The sequence below is a fragment of the Myotis daubentonii genome, chromosome 15 (assembly GCF_963259705.1).
Source record: "Myotis daubentonii chromosome 15, mMyoDau2.1, whole genome shotgun sequence".
NCBI lineage: Eukaryota > Metazoa > Chordata > Mammalia > Chiroptera > Vespertilionidae > Myotis > Myotis daubentonii.
Window position 1 is genome coordinate 4,214,533 of NC_081854.1, and position 24,624 is coordinate 4,239,156.

General features: G+C 44.2%; 2 protein-coding genes and 1 non-coding gene across 7 annotated transcripts in view; 2 read left to right on the plus strand and 1 right to left on the minus strand.

Moving 5' to 3' along the window:
* The window catches only part of LOC132216108 (zinc finger protein 383-like), a 115,912-nt gene extending 105,523 nt beyond the window's left edge, over nt 1–10,389 (plus strand). Inside the window, exons 4-5 of the mRNA XM_059665199.1 lie at nt 6,231–6,304; nt 7,858–10,389. Of these exons, the coding sequence (XP_059521182.1) occupies nt 6,231–6,304; nt 7,858–9,216 (1,433 nt within the window). The 3' untranslated portion in view covers nt 9,217–10,389. The remainder of the gene's footprint in view (nt 1–6,230; nt 6,305–7,857) is intronic.
* LOC132217737 (U6 spliceosomal RNA) lies at nt 4,967–5,073 on the minus strand. Its single transcript, XR_009448995.1, has one exon. It is a non-coding gene; the product is annotated as a U6 spliceosomal RNA (small nuclear RNA).
* A 6,659-nt stretch (nt 10,390–17,048) lies between the features above and the next one.
* Nucleotides 17,049–24,624, plus strand: part of LOC132216134 (zinc finger protein 883-like) — a 79,361-nt gene continuing 71,785 nt past the window's right edge. For 3 of the 5 annotated variants that reach the window (XR_009448704.1, XM_059665240.1, XM_059665247.1), the window contains exons 1-2: nt 17,049–17,211; nt 19,331–19,510. Coding sequence is in view for 4 of the 5 variants with exons in the window: in XM_059665240.1 (XP_059521223.1) it covers nt 19,496–19,510 (15 nt within the window). In the remaining variant the exon portion in view is untranslated. Of the gene's footprint in view, nt 17,212–19,330; nt 19,511–22,185; nt 22,313–24,624 lie in introns of all 5 variants that reach the window. The other 2 variants (XM_059665239.1, XM_059665249.1) reach the window with 1 other exon arrangement.

Genomic DNA, 24,624 nt, shown 5'->3' on the forward strand with positions numbered 1-24,624 from the left:
TGGGCGCTGATGGCCTGCAGGCGCTACTTCAGCTCAGCCTGCATGCTCCACTTGGCGTACTCACAGCTGTCACCAACGCCATGTGGGGAGTACAGGCCGCCCTCCACCAGCCTGCCTCCCCTGTGCAGAGGCTCTCTGCACTGCTCACCTGCCCAGAGTGACTGGGGCTGGGCGGAAGCCAGGCATCCTGCCCTGCCCAACCTCAGCTGATCCGCCCCTGTGCGAGCTGCCGCCCCGCCGGGAAGGGTCATGGATCCAGGTCCCAGGACCGCGGACAGCCTCCTGCACTGCCCCCCACCCGGCAGGGTCACAGATCCAGGTGCCGGGACCGTGGACAGCCTTTCCCACTGCCGTCCACCTTCAGTATGCAAGTTAGCCGTCATCTTGTTGCTTCAGGGTGGGGGTCCCCACTGGGGTGCCTGGCCAGTCTGGGTGAGGGGATGATGGCTGTTTGCAGCTGGTCACACTCCCTTCAGTGAGGGGGTCCCCACTGGGGTGCCTGGCCAGTCTGGGTGAGGGGCTGAGGGCCGTTTTCAGACTGGTGGGCGACTGAAGCTCCCAACCTCTCCTTTTTTTCTTTTTTCTTTTATTCTGGGATTTATTTACCTTCTATGGCTGTCACTGGAGCTGAGGCTCGGCTGCAGCTCTGAGACCTTGGCTGCAGCTCCGAGACCTCGGCTGCTGAAAGCAGGTACTGGGTTTCTTTGGGTTCTCTAATCGAAACACTGTTGCGGTCCTGCTGGCTGAAGCCCTGCTGCCTGAAAGCAGATTTCTGGAGTTTGTTTAGCTTCTATACTTGCAACACTGTTTCTTAGAGTGCAAGCTCAGAGGCCGGCAGTGACAGGTGGGGAACCTTGGCTTCCTCCATCACTGGAGCAAGCAGGCCTCCTGTTCGCTTCAGTGCCTGGCTGCCGGCCACCATCTTGGATGGCAGTTAATTTGCATAAGGATATGCTGATTAGCCAATGGGAAGGGTGTTGGGGTTATGGTCAATTTGCATGTTTCTCTTTTATTAGATAGGATCTCTAGGGGCTTCTGCTTTCTATGTTAGATTCATGCTCTCAAGGAACAAATTGAGCCCCAGCTGGTTGGGCTCAGTGGATTGAGGGCCGGCCTGCAGACTGAAAGGTCCCCGGTTCGATTCTGGTCAAGGACCAATGCCTGGGTCCTGTCGGGTGTGTGCAGGAGGCAACCAATCAATGATATTTATATCTCTCTTTCCCTCTCCATTTTTCTCTGAAAGCAATAAAATTTTGTATGTTTTAAAAGAGTAACAAATTGGGGGTCCTTAGGAGAGAAAAGCAAAGCTTTGTGATATATGTGAATTAGGAACTCAGTGTTTGCACACTTTACATGTTCTCTACACAAATTAAGGTACTATCAGAAAAGGATATTTTAGAAAATCATTTTCTAGAATATTCTAAGATTCTACCATTTCTCTGGCCAGAGGACAACCTGGATTGGAAATGGGAAAGCTTTATCAAAATTCATACTCCACTGTCTTTTATTTTCTAAGATTTTATTGAATTCAGGGAGGAAAGGAGAATTAGAGAGAGATAGAAACTTAAGCTGGGCATTAGTTGATGTTTTTGTATGTGCCCTGACTAGAGATCAAACCTACAACTTGGTTATATTAGTACGATCCTCTAAGCAACTGGGCTACCTGTGCAGTCAGATTGGATTCTTTCATTTAGTTCTACTTATCTAGGCTTCTATCATATTTTTGAATGGCTTCATGTATTATTTCCTTACTAGAGGCTCGGTGCACGAAATTTGTGCACCGAGGGTGTGGGTGTTACTCAGCCCAGCCTGCACCCTGTCCAATCTGGGACCCCTTGAGGGTTGTTCGATTGCCTGTTTAATTCCAATCCCACAGGGATCGGGCCTAAACGGGCAGTGCATATCCCTCTCACAATCCCAGACTGCTGGCTCCCCATCAATCGCCTGCCTGCCTACCTGCCTGATTGCCCCTAACCGCTTCTGCCTGCCAGCCAGCCTAATCACTCCCTAACTACTCCCCTGCCAGTAAAGTCGCCCCCAACTGCCCTCCCCTGCCAGCTCGTTCTCTCTCAACTGTCCTCCCTTAATGGCCAAGTCGACCCCTGCTCCCCTCTTCTCATGGCCTGGTGGCCCTGACTGCCCTCCCCTGATGGCTTGGTTGCCCCTAACAGCCTTCCCCTGCCAACCTTATCACCCCCAACTACCCTCCCCTGCCAGGCTGGTCACCCCTACCTACCCTCCCCTCAAGGCCTGGTCCCCCCCCACTGCCCTCTCTTGCAGGCCTGGTGTCCCCCAACTGCTGTCCCCTGCAGGCCTGGTCACCCCCAACTGCCCTCCCCTGTTAGCCAGGTTGCCCCTAACTGCCCTCCCCTGCTGTCCTGATTGTCCACAACTGCCCTCCCCAGCTGGCCATCTTGTGGATGTGGGCACCACTATCTTTGAGGGCGTGGCATTCAATTAGCTTATTCCCTCCTTATTGGCTGTGGGCGCCATCATATTTGGGACAGCGTGAGGGTCAATTAGCACATTCCCTCTTTATTAGATGGGATAGTAGTGAATAAGACATTATTGTACGTCCTGAAGTATATTTATCCATTCCCTTGTTGCCAGTCCTCTTCATTGCTTCCAATTTTAGTAAATTATGAATAAACAGCTCCTTGTAGGCTTTTGTGTAGATCAGTGGTGGCGAACCTTTTGAGCTTGGTGTGTCAGCATTTTTTTAAATATATTTTATCGATTTTTTTTAATATATATATATTTTATTGATTTTCTACAGAGAGGAAGGGAGAGGGATAGAGAGTCAGAAACATCGATGAGAGAGAAACATCAACTAGCTGCCTCCTGCACACTCCCCACTGGGGATGCGCCCGCAACCAAGATACATGCCCTTGACCGGAATCGAACCTGGGACCTTTCAGTCCGCAGGCCGACCCTCTATCCACTGAGCCAAACCGGTTCTGGCTGATTTTTTTTTTTTTTTAAAGTTGTTTCCTCTCCATTGTTTATCATCTGTTTTGTCAATATTCTTATTGGGTGGTTTTTTAAAAATATATGTATTGATTTTTTACAGAGAGGAAGGGAGAGGGACAGAGAGTCAGAAACATCAATGAGAGAAAAACATCCATTAGCTGCCTCCTGCACACCAACTACTGGTGATGCACCCACAACCAAGGATGCACCCACAACATGCCCTTGACTGGAATCGAACCCGGGATCCTTCATTCCCCAGGCCGACGCTCTGTCCTCTGAGCCAAACCAATCAGGTCGTTGTTGGGTGCTTTTGTTCATTTATCAGTTCCATGTTTTATTTCATGCCATTGTTCTCCGCAGTATTTTTCTGCTTAGAAAACCCCTAATGATCTTAGAGGAGCTGTTCTTTCCATGAGGTGCCGGGGTCCAACCCCAGCAGGTCCAGGGGTTCCCAAAGGCGTAGACGGAGTCGGCGAAGAAGGAAGGACACGGAGACAGTGTTCAGTTGATCAGCAGCCTAGCCAGGATCTACAGCCAGGATCTCCAGCCAAGTTCTGGTCTGGATCTCCAGAGTGGTTCTGCTTTGTAGCTCCAGAGAGGTTCTGTAGCCATGTTCCCTCGCTAGGTTCTCCAGCCAGGTTCTGTCTGAGATCTCCAGCCAGGTTCAGTCACCAGGTTCTAGTCAGGTTCTCTTGCCAATTTCTGTAGTCAGGTTCAGTCCAGGATCTTTTGCCATGTTCTCTCCAGCGAAGTTCTGTCTGTAGGTTCTGTGTAGGTTCTGTCTTCTTGGCTCTCTTCTAAGTTCTGTCTCTTTCTGTCTTGTTACATCTGTATTTATACCAGTTGATTCAATCCTATCAATCTCTATTACAAAGGTTAGGGCGTTTCTTATCTCCATTCCAGGGAGTAAAGATTATGTAGCTTAAGCATGATTGTTCGTAGTTAAAGTGATTAATTACCCGCCTGGCACTTAGTTGAGGGGGTTTATTCCCTCCCTAACTTCAGGGAAAAATCCCTACCTGGGGAAACAACCTTTCTCGGAGAGGTGACCTTGGTTAAAACACACAGCACTAAGGGGAGCAAACATATTAAGAACAGTATGCTATATATGCCAGGTCCCCTTGAAACAGCAAGGATGGACCGGCTCCCGGCAATGAGGAATTATTTTTTATATGTCTTTAGATAGTATTCTGGGACATATGATATTTCCATTGTTTTTTATCTGTTCTCATGTTTATATTCATTCTCCTTAGAATTCGTGAGCTGCTTGCATTTGTATGTTGCTTTTTCCAATTGTCAGGATCTTTTTTTTTTAGTATTTTTTTATTGATTTTTTACAGAGAGAAAGGGAGAGAGTCAGAAACATCGACGAGAGAGAAACATCGATCAGCTGCCCCCTGCACATCTCCCACTGGGGATGCGCCCGAAACCCAGGCACATGTCCCTGACCGGAATCGAACCCGGGACCCTTCAGTCCGCAGGCCGACGCTCTATCCACTGAGCCAAACCGGTTTCGGCAGGATCTTAAACAATTAATTTTTTATATAAGTTACCTACTCTTTTCACTATTCTGTCTCTATGGGGTCTACTTGGTAGCCGATTTGTTAGTATCTGAGGAGTTCGTTAAATTCTGATCACATTTCCACATGTTTGTTGGCTTCTCTGAATCAAAATGATAATGAATTAAAATTGTAATGATTTATGTACAAATTCTTTGATTATTTAATTACTGTGTTTTAAATGTATGTTTATTGATTTCAGAGAGGAAAGGAGAGGGAGAGAGAGATAGAAACATCAGTGAAGAGAGAATGATCGACGGGCTGTTTACTGTATGATCAGGGATTGAGCCTTCAACTCAGGCCTGTGCCCTAATGTGGAACCAAACTGTGACTTTCTAGTTCATAGGTAGAGACAACCTCTGAGCCACCGCTTCCAGGCAAATTCTTTGATGTTTTGAGTTGATCATGTCTTTCATGATTCTAGTGTATTTTATTTTTTAAATGTGGAACGCTTCACGAATTTGCGTGTCATTTTTGCGCAGGGGCCATGCTAATCTTCTCTATATCGTTCCAATTTTACTATATGTGCCATCGAAGCGAGCACATGTATTTTTTCATTTTGGTATTATGTAGTTCAATATCCCCCTTTGGTGTGGTATTTATAAAGTACTTTCGCGGCCTGACCGGTTTGGCTCAGTGGATAGAGCGTCGGCCTGCAGACTCAAGGGTCCCAGGTTCAATTCCAGTCAAGGGCATGTACTTGGTTGTGGGCACATACCCAGTGGGGGGTGTGCAGGAGGCAGCTGATCGATGTTTCTCTCTCATCGATGTTTCTAACTCTCTATCCCTCTCCCTTCCTCTCTGTAAAAAAATCAATAAAATATATTTAAAATAAAAAGTATTTTCACATTATATTTTTATTTTGGTTACATAATATTTTGGTGATTTTGTATAGTTTTCTTTTTTCTCCTTTTTGGCTTCAAGATTTTCCATTTTTTTGTGGTAATTAACATATTTTGATTAATGTAGTGCCAGTTTGATTACTTTTATTTTGTTTTCCTGATGGTACACTTTTTCTGTTTTTTTTTCATGACTCAGTATCTTTTGTTGAGATTCCTGAATGGCAAAGTAGCAGGCTTTTGAACATGCTTTCTATAGGAGGACACTAATAACCATCTGTGGAACAAATTCTACTTTTGGTCAACACTATTTTTGGTATCTCTATTCCTGGTTCGGCTGTCTAATTTCCCAGTTGGAAATGTTGTCTGTTTCTTTCTCAGACCCGCTGTGTCTTTCAGGCTTGATATATATCTTCAGTATCACATTCTGTGTGGTGCTCGAACAGTTTCTCATTGTGTCTCAAGCAGCCACAACAGGGCACTCACTGTGTACCGCCATTCTGTGTGCACTCTGTGTCATGCACAACTGAAGCTTGTTATTCAAGATGCTTCAAAACACGCAGATCATTGAACATGTACTTTCCTCATCTCTGTCTCTCCAGCGAAGAAACTGGGAATTGGGAGTGTTTTTATAATATGGCCACCCTGTGCCAGAGGGTTTGAGCAGTTTTCATCGGCAAATGTAAGCAACTCTTTGTCCCTCTTTGATGTGAGTTTTCCTCACTTTACCTATCTAGAGCTTTCCTTGAATCCTTCACTGTCTCTTGGAGTACTCAAAACTGTCATTTGGCCTATAGTTGCTGGTAACTTCAAAGTGCTCTCACCACCTGATTGTCAAAACTGAAAATTCGTTTTCTTTCAGCTATTTCATCGGAAGATGCCCATGCCTTTATGCCCAAGACCAGAATACAGGATTTATTCTCTGAATTGATACTGGTAAGATATAAAAGGTGTTGCTTTGATATGTACACTTAATGGAAGTCTCAGTATTTGAGGAAGAGTGTGATGAGAACAGAGGTTATTAGTATAAACAGAACTAATCTGCAACAGTTATCATAAAAAATTGTTGTTACTTGAAGAGGTGAAGTGTATTATGCATTTGGGAAACCTTCCACTTTAACGTCAGTTACATTGGCAGATCAGGGTGTTTCTGCACTTGCAGGTTGAAAGCAGCTTTTCATGTTATGCATTCTTGGAAAGGAAATCTGGATAAAGTAGGAGTTCACATATTGTGTAGTGTAAATAATCATTTGAATTTTGTAAAATGTAGGTGGGATTAAACTTTCATGCAATAATTTCTAAAATGTAGAGATTTAAAATATACCTTTAAAATTTAAATATGCTCAGTTGGGCAATCATTATTATTATTATTACCATTATCACTTTTAAATATATTTTTATTTAATTCAGACAGGAAGGGAGAGAGATGGAAACATCAGTGATAAGAAGGTATCATTGTTTGGATGCCTCCAACATGCCCCCACTGAGGATGGATCCTGCAACCTGTGAATGTGCTCTTGACTAGAAACAAACCCAGGTCCCTTCAGTCTGCTTGCCACTGCTCTATCCACTGACCAAACCAGCTAGTGCTTTTATTATTTATTTTTATTCAAAATATATTTTTTTGCATTCAGAGAGGCAGGGAGATGAAGAGAGATAGTCAAATATCTTTGATGAGAGAGAATCATTGACTGGCTCCCTCCTGCATTCCTCACATTGGGGAGTGATTCCGAACTTGAGGCTTGTGCCCTGATGGGGAATGGAACCGACCTTCTGGTTCAAAAATCAAGACTCAACCATTGAACCATGCTGGCTTGGCAATTTGGCAATCGTTTTTTGCTTGTTGTTAATATATTTTATTGATTTTTTTACAGAGAGGAAGGGAGAGGGATAGAGAGTTAGAAACATGGATGAGAGGGAAACATCTATCAGCTGCCTCCTGCACAACCCCTCCTGAGGATGTGCCTGAAAGCAAGGTACATTCCCTTGAACGGAATTGAACCTGGTATCCTTCAATCTGCAGGCCAACACTCTATCCCAGGGGTGGGCAAACTTTTTGACTTGAGGGCCAGAATGGGTTCTTAAACTGGACCGGAGGGCCGGAACAAAAGCATGGATGGAGTGTTTGTGTGAACTAATATAAACTCAAAGTAAACATCATTACATAAAAGGTACGGTCTTTTTTTTTTTTAGTTTTATTCATTCCCAATGGGCCGGATCCGACCCACGGGCCATAGTTTGCCCACGGCTGCTCTATCCACTGAGCCAAACAGGTTAGGGCTGGCAATCTTTTAAACAAGGATTCATTCTTTTTCCTCTGACAATGATATTTTGTATTTAATTTTGTGTATAATTTTAATAAATTAGGAGAGCTTTTGTGTAAAACCATCTTGGTTTAATGAGTATCACAAAATGGTTCTTATGGAACAAGTATACATGTTTAATGAAATTATGTCAGTAAAGGTATTTCCATGTCCCATTACTTCCAGAGTACACATAATGGAGACAGTTGTGATCAATGGAATGAAAACTGGAAAAAATTTAAGCAAGTCTCATATCTTAATCATTGGAGGAGTGAGTTTGCAGATGAGCATTATAAAAGTGGAAGAGTCTGTGACCCAAGGTCCAATCACAAAATACGTGAGGTTATTCCTATTGTGGAGATGACACACAAAGGAAATAAATGTGTCCAGTCTTTTCAACCGTCTACAAATTACACTGAACAAGAGAATATTCATCCTGGGGAGAAAGCTTACAAATGGAATCCTCGTGGTATAATTTCCAGTCAAATATTCAAGACAAATGAAGTGGAAAAAATCCAGAGTGGAAAAAAATCTTATGAATGTAGAGAATGTGGTAAAGGATTCCTTAACGCCTCGAGCCTGAATCAACATCGGAAAATTCATAATGGAGAGAAACGTTACAATTGTAGAGAATGTGGCAAGGCCTTTAGATGGTTCTCACACCTTACTACACATCAGAGAGTTCATACTGGAGAGAAGCCTTACAAATGTAGAGAATGTGGCAAAGCTTTTAGCAATTTTTACTGTCTTAATACACATCACAGAGTTCATACAGGAGAGAAACCGTATAAATGTGGAGAATGTGGCAAAACCTTTAGCCAGTCTTCATCCCTTACTTATCATCAGAGAGGTCACACAGGAGAGAAGCCTTACAAATGTAGTGACTGTGGCAAAGGTTTTAGCGATTTTTCCTCTCTTCATTCACATCAGAGAGTTCATACAGGAGAGAAACCTTATCAATGTAGAGAATGTGGCAAAACCTTTAGCCATTCTTCATCCCTTACTCGTCATCAGAGAGGTCACACGGGAGAGAAACCTTATAAATGTAGAGAATGTTGCAAGTCCTTTGTCACCTCCTCAGTCCTTACTATACATCAAAGAGTTCATTCTGGAGAGAAGCCTTATAAATGTAGAGAATGTGGCAAATCCTTTGTCAGCTCCTCACACCTTGCTTCACATCAGAGAGTTCACAGAGGAGAGAAGTCTTATAAATGTATAGAATGTGGTAAAGGATTTTCGCACACCTCAAGCCTGAATGAACATCGTCAAATTCATAATGGAGAGAAACATTACAAATGTAGCGAATGTGGCAAAACCTTTAGACGGTTCTCACACCTTACGAGGCATCAGAGAGTTCATACTGGAGAGAAGCCTTATATATGTGGAGAATGTGGCAAAGCTTTTAGCGATTACTCCTATCTTAATATACATCAGAGAATTCATACAGGGGAGAAACCTTATAAATGTAGAGTATGTGGCAAAGCCTTTAGTCATTCCTCCTCTCTTAATACACATCAGAGAGTTCATTCTGGAGAGAAGCCTTAGAAATATAGAGAATGTGGCACATCCTTTATCAGCTATGCAAGTCTTACTAATCATCTAAGTGTTCATACTTAAGGTAGGCCTTATAAGTATACAGAATGTGGTAAAGGATTCCTTGACGCAGCAAACCTGAATGGACATTGGAAAATTCATAATGGAGAGAAACATTACAAATGTAAAGAATGTAACAGCCATTTATCAATGTTCATGCCTTACAGTACAGCAGAGAGTTCAAACTTCATAGAAGTCTTACAGATGTGAGGAGGGTTGTAAGAAGTCCTTGACCAGCTGTGAGAACTTACTGGACATCACAGAATTCATACTGGAAGGAATCCTTATGAATGTGAAAAATGTAAAAAGCCTTTAATAGCCATTCAGATATTACTGTACTTGGAGACTTTATTACAAAAAGATACCTTACAAATGTAGAAAATGGGTTGGGGCCTTTATCCAAAGATCAAAATTTACTGAACATCAGAGATTATTTAGTGGATGAAAGTCTTAGACTGTGAAAAAAAATGTGAGAAAACCCTTAACCTGTGGTTAAACGTAACATTTTCGGCATCATTCTAAAGAGAAAGATCAATAATATTAAGTATTTGGCCAATGATTGAACCATGGTTGAAGCTTCACAGAATGATAAAATTAGTTCCTGAAAAATTTGAGGCATATGTCAAAGTGTTTATCTTCTTGTATATGTCATACTACATCTCATAATTATTACTGGATAGAAACCCAGCAGATATAAAGAATTTGACAAAGCTTACTCAGAATGCAAACCTTACCTGAACTCATACTGGGGAGAAACAATACAAATGTAAACTGTTGGGGCCCAGATGTAAGCTGGCAAGGTCCTTGCACATGAAAGGGCTAGCAAGGCTGGGACCCTTACCCACACAGTTTTCCCAGACTTGTTTGGATGGCGATTATCAGTAGAATAAGAGCAACCTTTGTAGAATGAGAACAGCCTTTCATGGCTTACCAAGAAGTCTGTTACTATTTACTGAGATATGCTGTACTGAGAACTTGTCCTTCTATTCTGTCCCTCCCTTAGAGTTTAAGAGGAACAAAGAATACATTCCTCTTGACAGACCTGCTATTCAGTGTGTTATGTATAAATAGGATTGTGTGGCTAATAAAGTTGCTTCAGTTCCTCGAGAGCTGTAGTCCTCCCAACCCCCCTTTCCTGTCTCTCTCTCTTTTCTCAATTCCCACCTCCCTGCCTCAGCCGGGCTCAACCTGTCAGGCTGGCCCTGACAGTAAACAATGTCCTAAAGTTTTCAGTCAGCATCCGTAGATTATTCCTCACATTGGAATTCATTCTAGAGGGAAACCTTAAATCTGAAGAATCTGGGAAATCATATAGTTGGACCTACAGTCTCAGTCAGTATTAGGGAATGTAATTGGGTAATTCTACATTCATGATATAGGAGGGAGGACTTTTGTTCAAACTGTACAGTTTACAAATTTCCAAGGAATTTGTGCCTTAAAGTGACTTTAAAGATGTACAAACTTGATCGAAATATGTAATTGATTATGAATTTTAAAGTATCACTGAATTCACACTAGATAGGTCGCCATAATGCCTTTCAGGTATTGCCCTAAATCAGAATGTTTATTACATAGTGTCCTCCAAACTTTAAATGTAGTTCGCTAATATTTTGTATGTTTGACCATATCAAAAGAAGTGATGTTTCCATATGTACAGTTTCTTAGAGTGTTGCCTATTTTATATTAAAATCAATTGGAGTATTTTGAAATGGAAGTAATGTGATTCTACTCCCATATCACTTGATGCTGTTATGTTTTATTCCTAGTGTTTGTGTGTGAAATCATGGGGTTGATTTTTTCAGCCTTAAACATCTGTGAGCTGTTGAATATTATATGGACTTCACTTGTGTACACTTTCCCATGGAATATTGGATACATTGTAAGGTGCACTATTTTCTTCTTTTAGAGAACTAGAGGCCCAGTGCACTTGCACAGGTAGGGTCTTTATGGCTGGCAGATGATCAGGGCCGATCAGTTTCCCCCGCTTCCCCACCTCCCCACCTCCTTTTTCCCTCCCCACCTGCGGCCACAGCCACTGGTCACCTGCCATGTTCCGTGCTACCCCCTCATAGTAAGTGCACGTCATAGCAAGCGATCTGCTGGTCTCCCAGTGGATCTCCTGAGGGGAGAATTTGCATATTAGCCTTTAATAATATAGGATAACACTATTCAAAGAATCTTTTACAATACTTTTCTAGGGTTGTAAATGACATCATCAAAGTTACTTCGTTTTCGGTGCCAGTGTAATCAACTGAAAACTTTTTGAGGGCACGTGAGCTTGTAACATTTATGGAACTGGAACTAAGGACAGTGCTGTCTGTGTAATAGATTTTCTGTAATTAAGAGGAATATTGCAATAGCAGTGACATTGTTGTACCCAGGATGCTGAATTGGCATGAACTCTGCAGGTGGAGAGAGGACACGTTTCCCAGGCTGCACTGCTGGCTGAACTCAGAAAAATTAATTCTATTTCTTTCCTATTTCCTCTTCCTCTCCGGGTTTTCACTTTGTCTTCTAGGCTGCCATTCTTTTTGCAGTGCTGTAACCACAGCATGTGAAGCTCTTCCTGTCCCACATCAGCCTTTCTAGCCTTGTAGCTTCCACTCAGTAGTTTGGAATTGATAATGCAAGGACTGACACCAGAATTTGGCGTCTATTTTGCTTTATTTTCATGACGTAGGTAGCCCACCATTTAGGTTGTCATGCTGACACCTATAGTTTTTAATATGAACATGAAGTTTTTGGAAGACCAGAAATTGGCATCTTTGTACTTGATAATTGGAATATTTCTTCTCCTGATTTTAATTGGAAACCTTAAGAATTTCTCAGTGTTACCTCATGAAGTTCTTTATTGGGATGGAATTTACCCATGTTAAACAGGTTTTATTCTCACTTGTATATGTATCTGTGTGTGTGTATCTACACTAATAAAAGACAAAGATGCTAATTGACTTCGCTATGCCCACCAATCAGAAGAGTATGCAAATCAACCCAATGAAGATGGCTGCTAAATTTGCATACTAAAAGTGAGGCGGGCAGCGCCCTACGCCACCCGTGGGATCTGTGGCGCAGATTGAGGATTGTGGAGGCAGAGCCGGCGTTGCCCCTGGCAGAAGCCTGAGGCCTGGCCAGGGCAGAGCTGGCAATCATATAGGGCTTGGGATTCCCTGCCCAGGCCTAACACCCGGCCTGAGGCCTTAGGCCTGGGCAGGGGCTGAGCCAGGATCAGTGTGAACTACAGAGGAAACGCCTTTTCTGACCGCTCATTGGCTAAGCTCCCTGTATGGGACTGATAATATTCTTAGTAACTTGGGTAATAACAATTCAAGAATGTGATGGAGGGTTTTTCCACCTCACTCCTGGAGAAAAAAATGAAGGTCTGCTGTTGGAGGGGCTAAGAAATATCATGTCCTGCCCTAGCTGGTTTGGCTCAGTAGATAATGCCTCAGCCTGCCTACCACAGGGTCTGGGTTCAATTCTGACCAAAGGGATGTACCTAGATTGCAGGCTCTTCCCTGGTTGGGGCCCAGGTCAGCGCTCATGCAGGAGGAAACCAAAGTGTTCCTCTCACTTTGATGTTTCTCTCTCTCCCTTTGTCTTCCACATTCTCTAAAAATCAATGGAAACATATTCGCAGGTGAAGATAAAAAAAAATAAATGTCATATCCTATGAAAGACACATCTTGAAAATGCTTAGGAAAATTGTCATTTTTTCATGGTGAAGGGACTGGAGTCCGTGTTGATGAAAACACCTTGGTGGCTGTGGTGATTTGCAGTGGCTGCAGCAGCAGGGTCATGGGGCTGGTGCCTTCCCCTGATTAGCAGAGTCGCCTCCCACAAAGGGAGGCCAGACTGCAGCTTAGGCCCACTCCCCAAGGGGAGCAAAGAGTGGGCCTAAGCCCTCAGTATGACATCACCTGAGGGCTCCCAGTATGTGAGAGGAGGCAGGCTGGGCTGAGGGACACCCCCCCCCAGTGCACGAATTTCGTGCACTGGCCCCTAGTATATGTGTGTGTGGGTGTATCTAATCTAATAATAGACTCACATGGTAATTGACCATACCTCCGCTACGCTTCCCATTAGCTAATCAGAATATGCAAATTAACCCAACCAAGATGGCGACCGGCAGCCATGCAGATGAAGTGAGCAGGAGTCTTTCTTGCTCCAGTGATGGAGGAAGCCAAGCTTCCTCCCTGCTGCAGCCAGGCTCTGAGCTCCACTCTAAGCAACAAAGTTGCAATTATAGAAGCTAAACAAACCCCAGATACCTGCTTTCAGCAGGCCGTGGCCTCGGAGCTGGACCAGCAACAAAGTTTCAAGTATAGAAGGGAAATCAATCCCAGAATAAAAGAAAAAAAAGGAGAGGCTGGGAGCTTCAGTTGCTGGCTTGGCCAGCCTGAAAACAGCCCTCAGCCCCTCATCCAGACTGACCAGGCACCCAGTGGGGACTCCCACCCTGAAGGGAGTGTGACCAGATGAAAACACCCATCAGCCCCTCATCCAGGCTGGCCAGGCACTCCAGTGGGGACCCCCACCCTGAAGGGGGTGTGACCAGCTGTAAACATCCATCAGTCCCTCACCTAAGCTGGCCAGGCAACCAAGCGGGACCCCCACCCTGATCCAGGACACCCTTCAGGTCAAACCAGCCGGTCCCCACCCGTGCACCGGCCTCTATCCTATATAGTAAAAGGGTAATATGGAAACTGACCCTAACAGTAGAAAGACTGGGAATGACTGGTCACAATGACACACACTGACCACCAAGGGGGCAGACGCTCAATGCAGGAGCTGCCCTCTGGTGGACAATGAGCTCCCACATGGAGGAGCTCTACTCAGCCACAAGCCAGGTGGATGGCTGCCAGTACAGCGGTGGTGGTGGAAGCCTCTCCTTCCTTCTCAGCAGTGCTAAGGATGTCCGACTATAGCTCAGGTCTTCTCCCCGCTGGCAAGTGGACATCCCCCGAGGGCTGCTGGGCTGCCAGAGGGATGTCTGATTGCCAGCTTAGGCCCATTCCCAGGAGGAGTAGGCCTAAGCTAGCAGGTGGTTATCCCCTGAGGGGTCCCAAACAGCGAGAGGGCACAAGCCGGGCTGAGGGACCACCCTACCCCCTAGTGCACAAATTTAGTATATATATATAAATATAGATAGATAGATTTGGGAGAGGAAGAGAGATAAACATCAATCATGTGAGAGAATCTATTATCACTTTCTTGAATGTAGCCTAAGGTTGGTCATTCTTTCTAGAGGAAATCCAGAGAACGTGGCAGCTTTCAGTTGAAACCTTTTATTATTTCGGATGCAAAGTTATATTGTATACTAGTAGCCCGATGCATGAAATTCATGTACATTAAAAGGGAATTAGCCCTAGCCGGTTTGGCTTAGTGGATAGAGCATGGGCCTGGGGACTCAAGGGTCCCAGGTTTGATTCCGGTCAAGGGCATGTACTTTGGTTGCAGGCACATCCCCAGTGGGGAGTGTGCAGGAGGCAGCTGATCGATGTTTCTCTCTCATCGATGTTTCTAACTCTCTATCCCTCTCCCTTCCTCTCTGTAAAAAATCAATAAAATATATTTTTTTAAAAAAGGGGGGGAATAAATTGCCCTAACCGGTTTGACTCAGTGGATAGATCATAGGCCTGTGGACTCAAGGGTCCCTGGTTTGATTCCAGTCAAGGTCATGTACATTGGTTGCGCACACATCCCCAGTGGGGAGTGTGCAGGAGGCAGCTAATCAATGTTTCTCTCTCATCGATGTTTCTAACTCTCTTTCCCTCTCCCTTCCTCTCTGTAAAAAATCAATAAAATATATTTTTTAAAAGGGAATTAATAAGCAGAGATATTTTAATATTGCTATTTGCCCTTTCTCTATAATAGACGTGAGAGATGAAATTAGTAAAATGTATATGAAAATCATATATAAATTTATTAATAAAAAAAACACTAACAGAAGGATATAACAACAGAGGCATGATATAAAAACGACAAAAACATGACATGAAAACAACAAAAACATGATATAAAAACAACAGTGATGCAAACAATGACTGATAAAGTGATTAAACTTATTCTAATAACTCCCTGTACAGCCCTCAGCCCCTCATCCAGACTGGCCAGGCACCCAGTGGGGACTCCCACCATGAAGGGGGTGTGAGTGGGCATTTTTCACCACATGAAGAGTGAAAACACTTTCAGAGTGCTTGACTAATTTCCCTTGTGATGAAGTACTTAGAACTTTAACTGTAACATCACATGCTCTTCAAACTCCAGAGAAAGCAACATATAACTGACCATGTGCAAAACCGGGTTCAGGTAGGAACATGCCCACTCTGTCTAGAGTTTGTTTTTGTGATTTATTAATAGTCATCACAAATGCTGGCATCACGGAAACCGTCGTCAAATCAATTTAAATGGGAGGCCAGTGTCAGGTGGAGACAAATTAATTCTTGGAATCAGAACAGCCTCTCCCTCTTCAGATCCTGTTAATACTTCAGCTTTGATAATGTTAGGTCATAATCTTTTGATAATAAATCTGGTACCATTACAAAGACCCCATTTACTATTGAGATTTCTCAATAGCATGATGATTGCACCCACTTTCAATTTTAATTTATATCACGGTATTCCCGAGAGAGTAATATTATTCAGAAATTCAATGGGGAAATTTTCCTTTGTTTCTTTGTTCTGGGGTGGGGCCACAACATTAGTAACCAAGAAACAGAATTAAAATTTTATTGTGGGGAGCTGCTACAGTGTTTTGGACAGGTTCAAGCCTTGAACTGATGAGAGGGCACTGGGCTACTAGTTCTTAATAATAAAGGGATGAACTTATGAAGGGGATAAAACCCTTGTAAATATTTATGGGTGCAAAGTTGGAGGACCTGAGTAAATAAAGCAAATATTGGTGGACATGAAAGCAGAGATTGGTCTTTCCCATCTGGGATCTTTGTATTTTGGTTGGTGATTTGTAGGACTTGGGGCAATAGGGATACTAGATGCTTCAAGAACTGTGAATTAAAATCACTTTTTCTCATCATATAGAGTAGATGGTATTTTCCCTGAATTCCTAGACTCTTTGAATGCACTGAGCATACATTTTGAGAATGACTAATTTATTTAACCTTTTTCTGTTTTTGTGTTGCTGTCATATCTTAAGCTATTGTAAAGTCCGAGGTCATGGAGGTTTAACGCTATGTTTTTATCTAAGAGTTCTTACATTTAGCTCACATATGGCTTCTATGTCTTGGATAAATTATAACCATTTTTATTGCAGTCACCAGCTCAATGATAGGCTCTAGGTGAACACCAAGGTTTTTTTGTGAGAAGGAGGTGCAGAGAATAACAAATGGTTACTGTTCAAAAATCATATTCATGATACATTTTAACACTAATTATGTCATTTAAACCCCACTTTGAACCTTAGTTTTATCTCTTAACTTTCCATTTGGGTGACTTCTGCTAACAGAGGGCACCTGGCCCTTTCCTCCCTTCAGAGAAGTAAAATAAACGCCCTCCCTCTGCTCCTGTCTCTTCTCTCCCTTGTGAATCCTTTCCCAGCCGCGTCCCCAGCCAAAACCCTGACAATGACGTGGGAAACTCCCCCAGGAAGGGCTGTCCCTGTGGGAGGAGGTGCGGGGACCCGGGGCCGCCCCCTCGCTCCTGCCCCGCCCTCCCCCCTCTGTCCCTGCACAGGCCTGGCCGCCGGGCTCGGCCCCGCCCCCATCGCGGAGCCGCTCAGCTCAGGCTCTGGCCCCGCCCACCCCGCAGGGAGGCGCCTGCGCAGTTCCTTGCAGACGGAAGCGGCTGTGGAGGGGAAGGTGGCGGTTCCCCTGAGGAGGGTGTTTGTCTTTAAAGCTGACGCTCCCCGTCCCCCTCCCCGCAGGGAAGTCTGAGGGCGCTGCCGGCGCTGAAGTCCTTGTTGGGGTCCCCGCCCCGGAGCCTCTCTCAGCGGTGAGTCCGGGTCCGGGAGGCTGCGCGGTGCGGGCGCCACGTTCCTTTGGGAGGAAACGGAGGCCCGGCCCGGGGTCTCTCCGCCTGTGGCTGTGGCCACCGCCTGCCGCGCGGTTTTCCCGCTGAAAACCGTTCCCGGGGCCGCCGGTGCTCCCCGCGGGGCTGAGAGTCTGGGTCAGGGGGTTCCCGCCCTCTGCGCCCCTCCCGCCGCCCGGCGCTTTCCGCCCAAAGAGCCCGGATGGCTCCCGGCCTGGGGGTCTGCACCCCCCTCCTGGGCTCTCCCCCATTTAATAAGGGGTCTGCCTGCCCGGGGAGCACAGTGTCCATGGGGGGGGCTCAGGGGGAGGACGCGGTGTCCCCTGAAGAGGCGACCTGCCCGCAGGGAGGGGCTTTGTGGGCGCGGTGACTGCGGGGGGCGGGGGCCCAGGCTGGGGGGTCAGGAGAGGGAGTGAGAGACAGACACGTGGGCGGGAGGAAGGGCAGCGAGGGGTCCACAGAAAGGGGGGCTCAGGGATGAGGGAGCAGAGGGAGCAGCCCTGAGTCAGCAGCTGTGGGAGCGGACAGACGGGAACAGGCAGCAGAGGGGCCGCGGGCGTGGGGAGGGGAAGACGCAGACGTGTGTGGAGATGGAGCCTCAGAGACCAGGAGAAAGAGCCCCTGAAGGGAAGTAGGTTTCAGGAGTTTCATGGTCCAGGTGTAGGACAGACAGAGAGAAAAGGGGAGAGAGAGGCGGGAGAGGGGGACACAGGAAAGGACCACAGTGGAGAGAAAGGGAGCAGGAGACAGAGACAGATCCACAGACAGAAACACATAGTAATGGGAGGAGGGAACCCTGATCTGGGTGAGAGGTGAGCTGATGGGTGGTGGATGGTTAAGTTGTGATATATCGGCTGCGGATATATAGATATAGATATAGATATAGAAATAGATATAGATAGATATCTATATCTGTTCATCTCCAGGAGGCAGGGAGAGGGAGAGTTAGAAACATCAATGAGGAAATACAATCATTCATCAGCTGCCTCCTGCTCGCCCCACAGTAGGGATCAAACCTGCAACCTGGCCACATGCCCTGACTAGGAATCTAACCATGATCTCCTGGTTGATAGGTCCAGTCTCAACCACTTAGTCATGCCGCCTAAGCATGGCTTTATATATTTAATTTAACCGGTGAATTGTCTTAGTTATACAGATTTTAATGAGAATTATAAATCTCTAGTTCATACGGCTTTGGAATTTTATAATATTTTGCTTCCAGTTACAGCCCTTATTCACTCAGAGGGGGGAGACTTGTCTGTTGTTCATGGGTTCCTTGTCATTTCCTGGGATTGAAACGAGGAGGTGACCTGAATCTGTCACCATCTGATCCTTTCTCTTTTTTAAATATATTTTATTGATTTTTTTTACAGAGAGGAAGGGAGAGGGATAGAGAGTTGGAAGCATCGATGAGAGAGAAACATCCATCAGCTGCCTCCTGCACACCTCCCACTGGGGATGTGCCCCGCAACCAAGGTTCATGCCCTTGACCTGAATTGAACCTGGGACCTTTCAGTCCGCAGACCGACGCTCTATCCACTGAGCCAAACCAGTTAGGGCAATCTGCTGCTTTTTTCAAGGAATATTAGAAGCCTTAGGTTTTTTGCTGTGGTGTGTGTTTGTGTGTGTGTGTGTGTGTGTGTGTGTGTGTGTGTTTCTTCCATGGATTTACTTTTTCTCTGTTTGACAATTTATTTTTTAAAAACATACTGAGATAAATTCTCAGATTCCCGGAAGAGCTTTAAGAAATGCCATCAGGGGTGATTTCCTCCATGGAATTGGACAGCTGCTCTGGGTGGGGCATCATTGGTTGCTGAGGTGTCTCCGGGTAATTGGAAGGTGCGGACAGGGATAGCAGGAGGGTTGCAGGATGCCTTTGTGAGAGTGGGGAGCAGGCTTTGTTCAGGGAAGGTAAGGGGGTGCTCTGTTCGGTTTGGGGCTTAAGGACAGCAGCTCACGTTCTCATTTCTGTAGGAGTTTGTGGATGTCTTTGGGAGGAGAGACACATGAAGTCACACACACAAACTCACAGTGTGGTCTCCATGTAGGAGCTCATTGTTCCTCACTCTCTCCTGTGACCAAGGACAGGAGGGGGTGGCCTTTTCTGCATTTCCGGGTCCTTCTGACTGTGAGTGTCGTGTGAGTTGATTGAGACGCTGAGCTGACATCTTTGAAGGCACATTCTGTGACTCCTCAACATATCCTCGCCTGAGACGACAACCCAGACCCTGATCAGGACCAGGACCAAATGGCTGCTTGTCAGGTAAAAGATGTGTCCTGGGTCACAGGCTGTGTTTGCTTTTCCTCTGACATCTGTGGATTTAGGACCTGCCACTTCTTCTTCTTCTTCTTCTTTTTTTTTTTTTTTTTGAGTACATTTTATTGATTTTTTACAGAGAGGAAGGGAGAGGGATAGAGAGTCAGAAACATCGATGAGAGAGAAACATCGATCAGCTGCCTCCTGCACACTCCCTACTGGGGATGTGCCCGCAACCAAGCTACATGCCCTTGACCGGAATCGAACCTGGGACCTTTCAGTCCGCAGGCCGATGCTCTATCCACTGAGCCAAACCGGTTCTGGCAGGACCTGCCACTCCTGATGTTGGTGCTATTCATGCTCTTTTCCTTTACTTATTCAATTACCGGTTTTCTTGTGATAGTCAAGGTTAGCAATGTATATGGTTTTTTCCTTTTGCCCAGAGCCTTCTCTGCATTCATTTTTTGCAGGTTCCACCAGGTCAAGAAGATTTCCCACCTTTAATTGATGACTTTCAACTACTGAAAACATCCTTCTCTGACAGGTCAACCTTGGAAGGCAGCCATGTCTAACATCCCTACTGGGATGGGGCCAGAGGCTCGGGTATCGGTGAAGAAGGGAAATATAACTTTTAGGTTCAGGTGGCTGCAGCATCAGCTCTAGAATAAGCCTGAGGAAAAGCACATCTTACTGCTCAGAATAGGTCAGTAAGTTCTGAAAAGAAGAGTAAAGAGAAGAGACTTGCTCACTAGATTAGTAAGAAAGACTTGCTATTTAAATCTTTACAGAACATGAGCGGTACACTGGATTGACACTTGCAAAAATTAATGTTTATTTATGACCATTTTCACATAATGACTTGCTTATTTATGTATTTTTCCTATGACATGTCCTTTCCTGTGCCTCAGTCACTTGATATCCATTGTTCCAGTTCACCTGATATTCCCTTGGCTGAGATGCTCCCCTAATCGTAGAATTTATTGAGAGATGTGCACAGACCATCCATAAGCCCCCCTCTTCGTCTTAGCTTCTATTTACTTTAAAAAATAAAAGTCCTACTTTTATTTCCTACATATCACTGTCTTTTGACATGGGAGCTTCAACCAATCAGGCCTTTTTGCTGTAAATTTTTTTAATATTCTACACTCATTCATGGACATACTCGACATAATCACTTTTTATATTTTCCAGAAAGTTTACAAGAATCATATTATTAATATATCTCCAATTCAGTTAAATTTCTATGATTATAGATCTCCACTAATGACATTTAAAAATTTCCAAATAAATTAGCAACTCAGAATCAATAGGTCCAACATATTTTCTATCATTATGTGAGTTCATCTCCTTATTGTGTTTATAATACAGAAAGGGTATCATTCACAAGGATGTTCATGAAATTTATGCAATCACAAAATAACCGTGACTTCATTGACATGATAATTCTTTTTTCTATCCATTTTAAATTGTAGGTAACTTCTCATAAGTGTGTGTCTCTACATAAAACGTTAGCATCGTTTGAGCTATATTTTCTTACTTGCTTTACCTGTCTTTATTCTTCTCAGTTACAGAAACTGCTGTGAATATTCATGAGTTTTCTTTATGGGTATCGACCTGAGTTTGTTTCTTTTTTAATTGTAGATCGAGTTTGGAATAAAATTGAAGGTTTACTAGTAACTTTAATTAATATGTTTCACAAAATATTCTATCAAAGGGAAAATAATCTTGTTCTAAGAATACTCATAGTAAAATTTCAAATAGGATTGTGGTTCCCATGTGTCCTATTCCATGAAAACTATAAATTCCATTAACAAATACTTTCACTTATGTTTGAATTTTTCAAACATAAAGTTATGTATGAATTTTTTCCTGTGTTTTCTCTTCTGTTTATTCAGAAGTATGACAAATGCACCAGAAACATTGGCATCACGAGTGAAAAGTGAGCTTGTTACACATGTGGAAACACGGGCCCCATCTGAGAACCTGGATCAGAATCTGTATTTTTAGAAAAGTGCAGTCGTGGTTGACTGTGTTACACTTCAGGCAGTAATTATACTTCCAACTGAGCATGGCATCTCCAGCTGAGAAATACACACCACGGACCCTGAACAATGCAAACACAGCCCTCAGAAACCCATATTCCCGTGTTGATGCCCTAATTTTAAAGTTTATTTTCTGCCCTAACCGGTTTGGCTCAGTGGATAGAGCATCGGCCTGCGGACTCAAGGGTCCCAGGTTCGATCCTGGTCAAGGGCATGTACCTTGGTTGCGGGCACATCCCCAGTGGGGAGTGTGCAGGAGGCAGCTGATCTGTGTTTCTCTCTCATCGATGTTTCTAACTCTCTATCCCTCTTCCTTCCTCTCTGTAAAAAATCAATAAACTATATTTTTTATAAAAAAGTTTATTTTCCTGAAAAGTAAAATCTGTACCGTGGATTTTGGGACAGGTGTCATCCTCATTTGTTAGTGTTTGAAAACATACCAGAGAATCTTACTGGGCAAAGTGATCTTACTGGGTGATTCAGGATATTCCCCTTGGTCAAAACCTCTTCTCCTCACACGGCTTTCTTTTTTGTTTCTTTTTTCTTTTTCTTTTTCTCTTTTTTATCTCCTAACACTGTTTTCATGTTGGCTGACATTATGAACTCTTCTGGTGACCGCTTGATAAATTCTTCTTTCAGGGACCATTGTCCTTCAGGGATGTGGCCATAGATTTCTCTCAGGAGGAGTGGGAGTGCCTGGACCCAGCTCAGCGGAAATTGTACCTGGATGTGATGTTGGAGAACTACAGCAACCTGGTCTCCCTGGGTGAGGATGACTTCCTTCCTGAGTTCCTCTTCCACTCTCAGGGTTTTGTTTCCTTTATTATTTTAACATCTCTAGGAGGCTTCTGCTTTCTAGGGTAGACTTTCTGATTCTTGCTTTTAGGAAACAAATGGGCGTTTTCTGGTTTAGAAAAGAATGGCTTTGTTATGTATGTGAATGAGGAACTCAGTGTTTGAAATTTTTTTTTTAATATATATTTTATTGATTTTTCACAGAGAGGAAGGGAGAGAGATAGAGAGCTAGAAACATCGATGAGAGAGAAACATCGATCAGCTGCCTCCTGCACATCTCTCAATGGGGATGTGCCCGCAACCCAGGCACATGCCCCCGACCGGAATCGAACCCGGGACCCTTCAGTCCGCAGGCCAACGCTCCATCCACCGAGCCAAACCCGTTTCGGCTGAAAATTTTACTTGTCTTGACTAAACAAGGTTCAGTCAGAAAACAGTATTTTAGGGAATAATTTTCTAGAATATTCATATATTCTACCATGTCTTCTATTTTTTTTAATTAAAAAATCTTTATTGTTCAGATTATTACAGATGTTCCTCTTCCCCCCACCATAGCTCCCTTCCACCTTGTTTCCACCCCACCCCATACCCTTACCCCCCCCCGCCACTGTCCTCATCCATAGATGTAAGATTTTTGTCCAGTCTCTTCCTGCACCCCCCACACCTCCTTCCCCCCCAAGAATTGTCAGTCCACTCCCCTTCTATGCCCCTGCTTCTATTATATTCACCAGTTTATTCTGACTTAATTTTTAGGTTCACTTGTTGATAGATATTTATTTGTTGTCACTTTGTTGTTCATAATTTTTAACTTTACCTTTTTCTTTTTCTTCCTCTTTTCAAAGAATATCCTTCAGCATTTCATATAATCCAGCTTTTTCTTGTCTGTAAAGCTCTTTATCTGACCTTCAATTCTACATGATAGCTTTGCTGGGTTGAGTAATCTTGGTTGTAGGTTCTTGCTATTCATCACTTTGAATATTTCTTGCCACTCCCTTCTGGCCTGCATGGTTTCTGTTGAGAAATCAGTTGACAGTCGTATGGGTGTTCCCTTGTAGGTAACTAGCTGTTTTTCTCTTGCTGCTTTTAAGATTCTCTCTTTGTTTTTTGCCCTTGGCATTTTAATTATGATGTGTCTTGGTGTGGTCCTCTTTGGATTCTTCTTATTTGGGGTTCTCTTTGCTTCCTGGACTTGTAAGTCTATTTCTTTCATCAGGTAGGGGAAGTTTTCTGTCATGATTCCTTCTAATAGGCTTTCAGTATCTTGCTCTCTCTCTTCTTCTAGCACCCGATAATTCAGATGTTGGTACGTTTGAAGTTGTCCCAAAGGCTCCTTACACTATCTTCATATTTTTGGATTCATTTTTCGTTTTGCTTTTCCGTACGGGTGTTTTTTGCTTCTTCATATTTCAAATCTTTGACTTGATTCTTGGGATCCTCTAGTCTGCTGTTGGATCTCTATATATTATTTTTAATTTCAGTCAGTGTATGTTTAATTTCTGACTGGTCCTTTTCCATTTTTTTGGCATTCTCATTAAGATCCTTGAAGTCTCACTAAGTTCCTCGGAGGTTCGTTGAAGGTTCTTGAGTAGCCTTATAACTGTGGTTTTGAACTCTATGTCCTCCATTAGTTTTCTTTCCTCTATTTCTTTCATTTGTGACATGTTTCTCTGTCTCCGCATTTTTGGCTGACTGCGAGAACCCGCTGAGTCTGCAGTGGAAGAACTGCTGTGCTGGATACACCCTTATGGGGTAGAACTTGCTTCAGTGGGGCTTTGGTGCTCACTGAGTCTGCTTCTTGAGCGTGTCCCTTATGGATGTGAGGAGTTGAAATCTGGTATCTGGCCAGGGGTACCCTGGATCCTGGATCTCCTAGTCAACCACTGTGTGAGTCCACCTAGCAGGAGCTACAGTGATATCAGCAGATTTCTCCTCTTTGTTTGGGGTTTGGAAGTTTTGGAGCTTTCTGACCCAGCTGCAGTTTGTTAGGTTATGCTGCAAAAGTGAGGGTGATTCCTTTGTGTTGCTGGGCACAGCTTGGGTGGGGATGTAAATTGAATAGGGCGGGGTCTCAGAGAATCACCAGGGCGGAGCAAACAGCAATGGCTGTCGTCAGCAGTCTCCTCGACTCCTTGGGTCTCCACGACTCTGCGTCTCTGCGTCCCCGAGTCCCGTACCCCCACAGCAACAATGATCCCTGCAAGCAGCTCTACGAGAAAGCGACCCTCCCTTTCCGACCGGCTGCAAGACAGTCCGGTTTTTCCTCATAGGAAACTGGGACCCCAG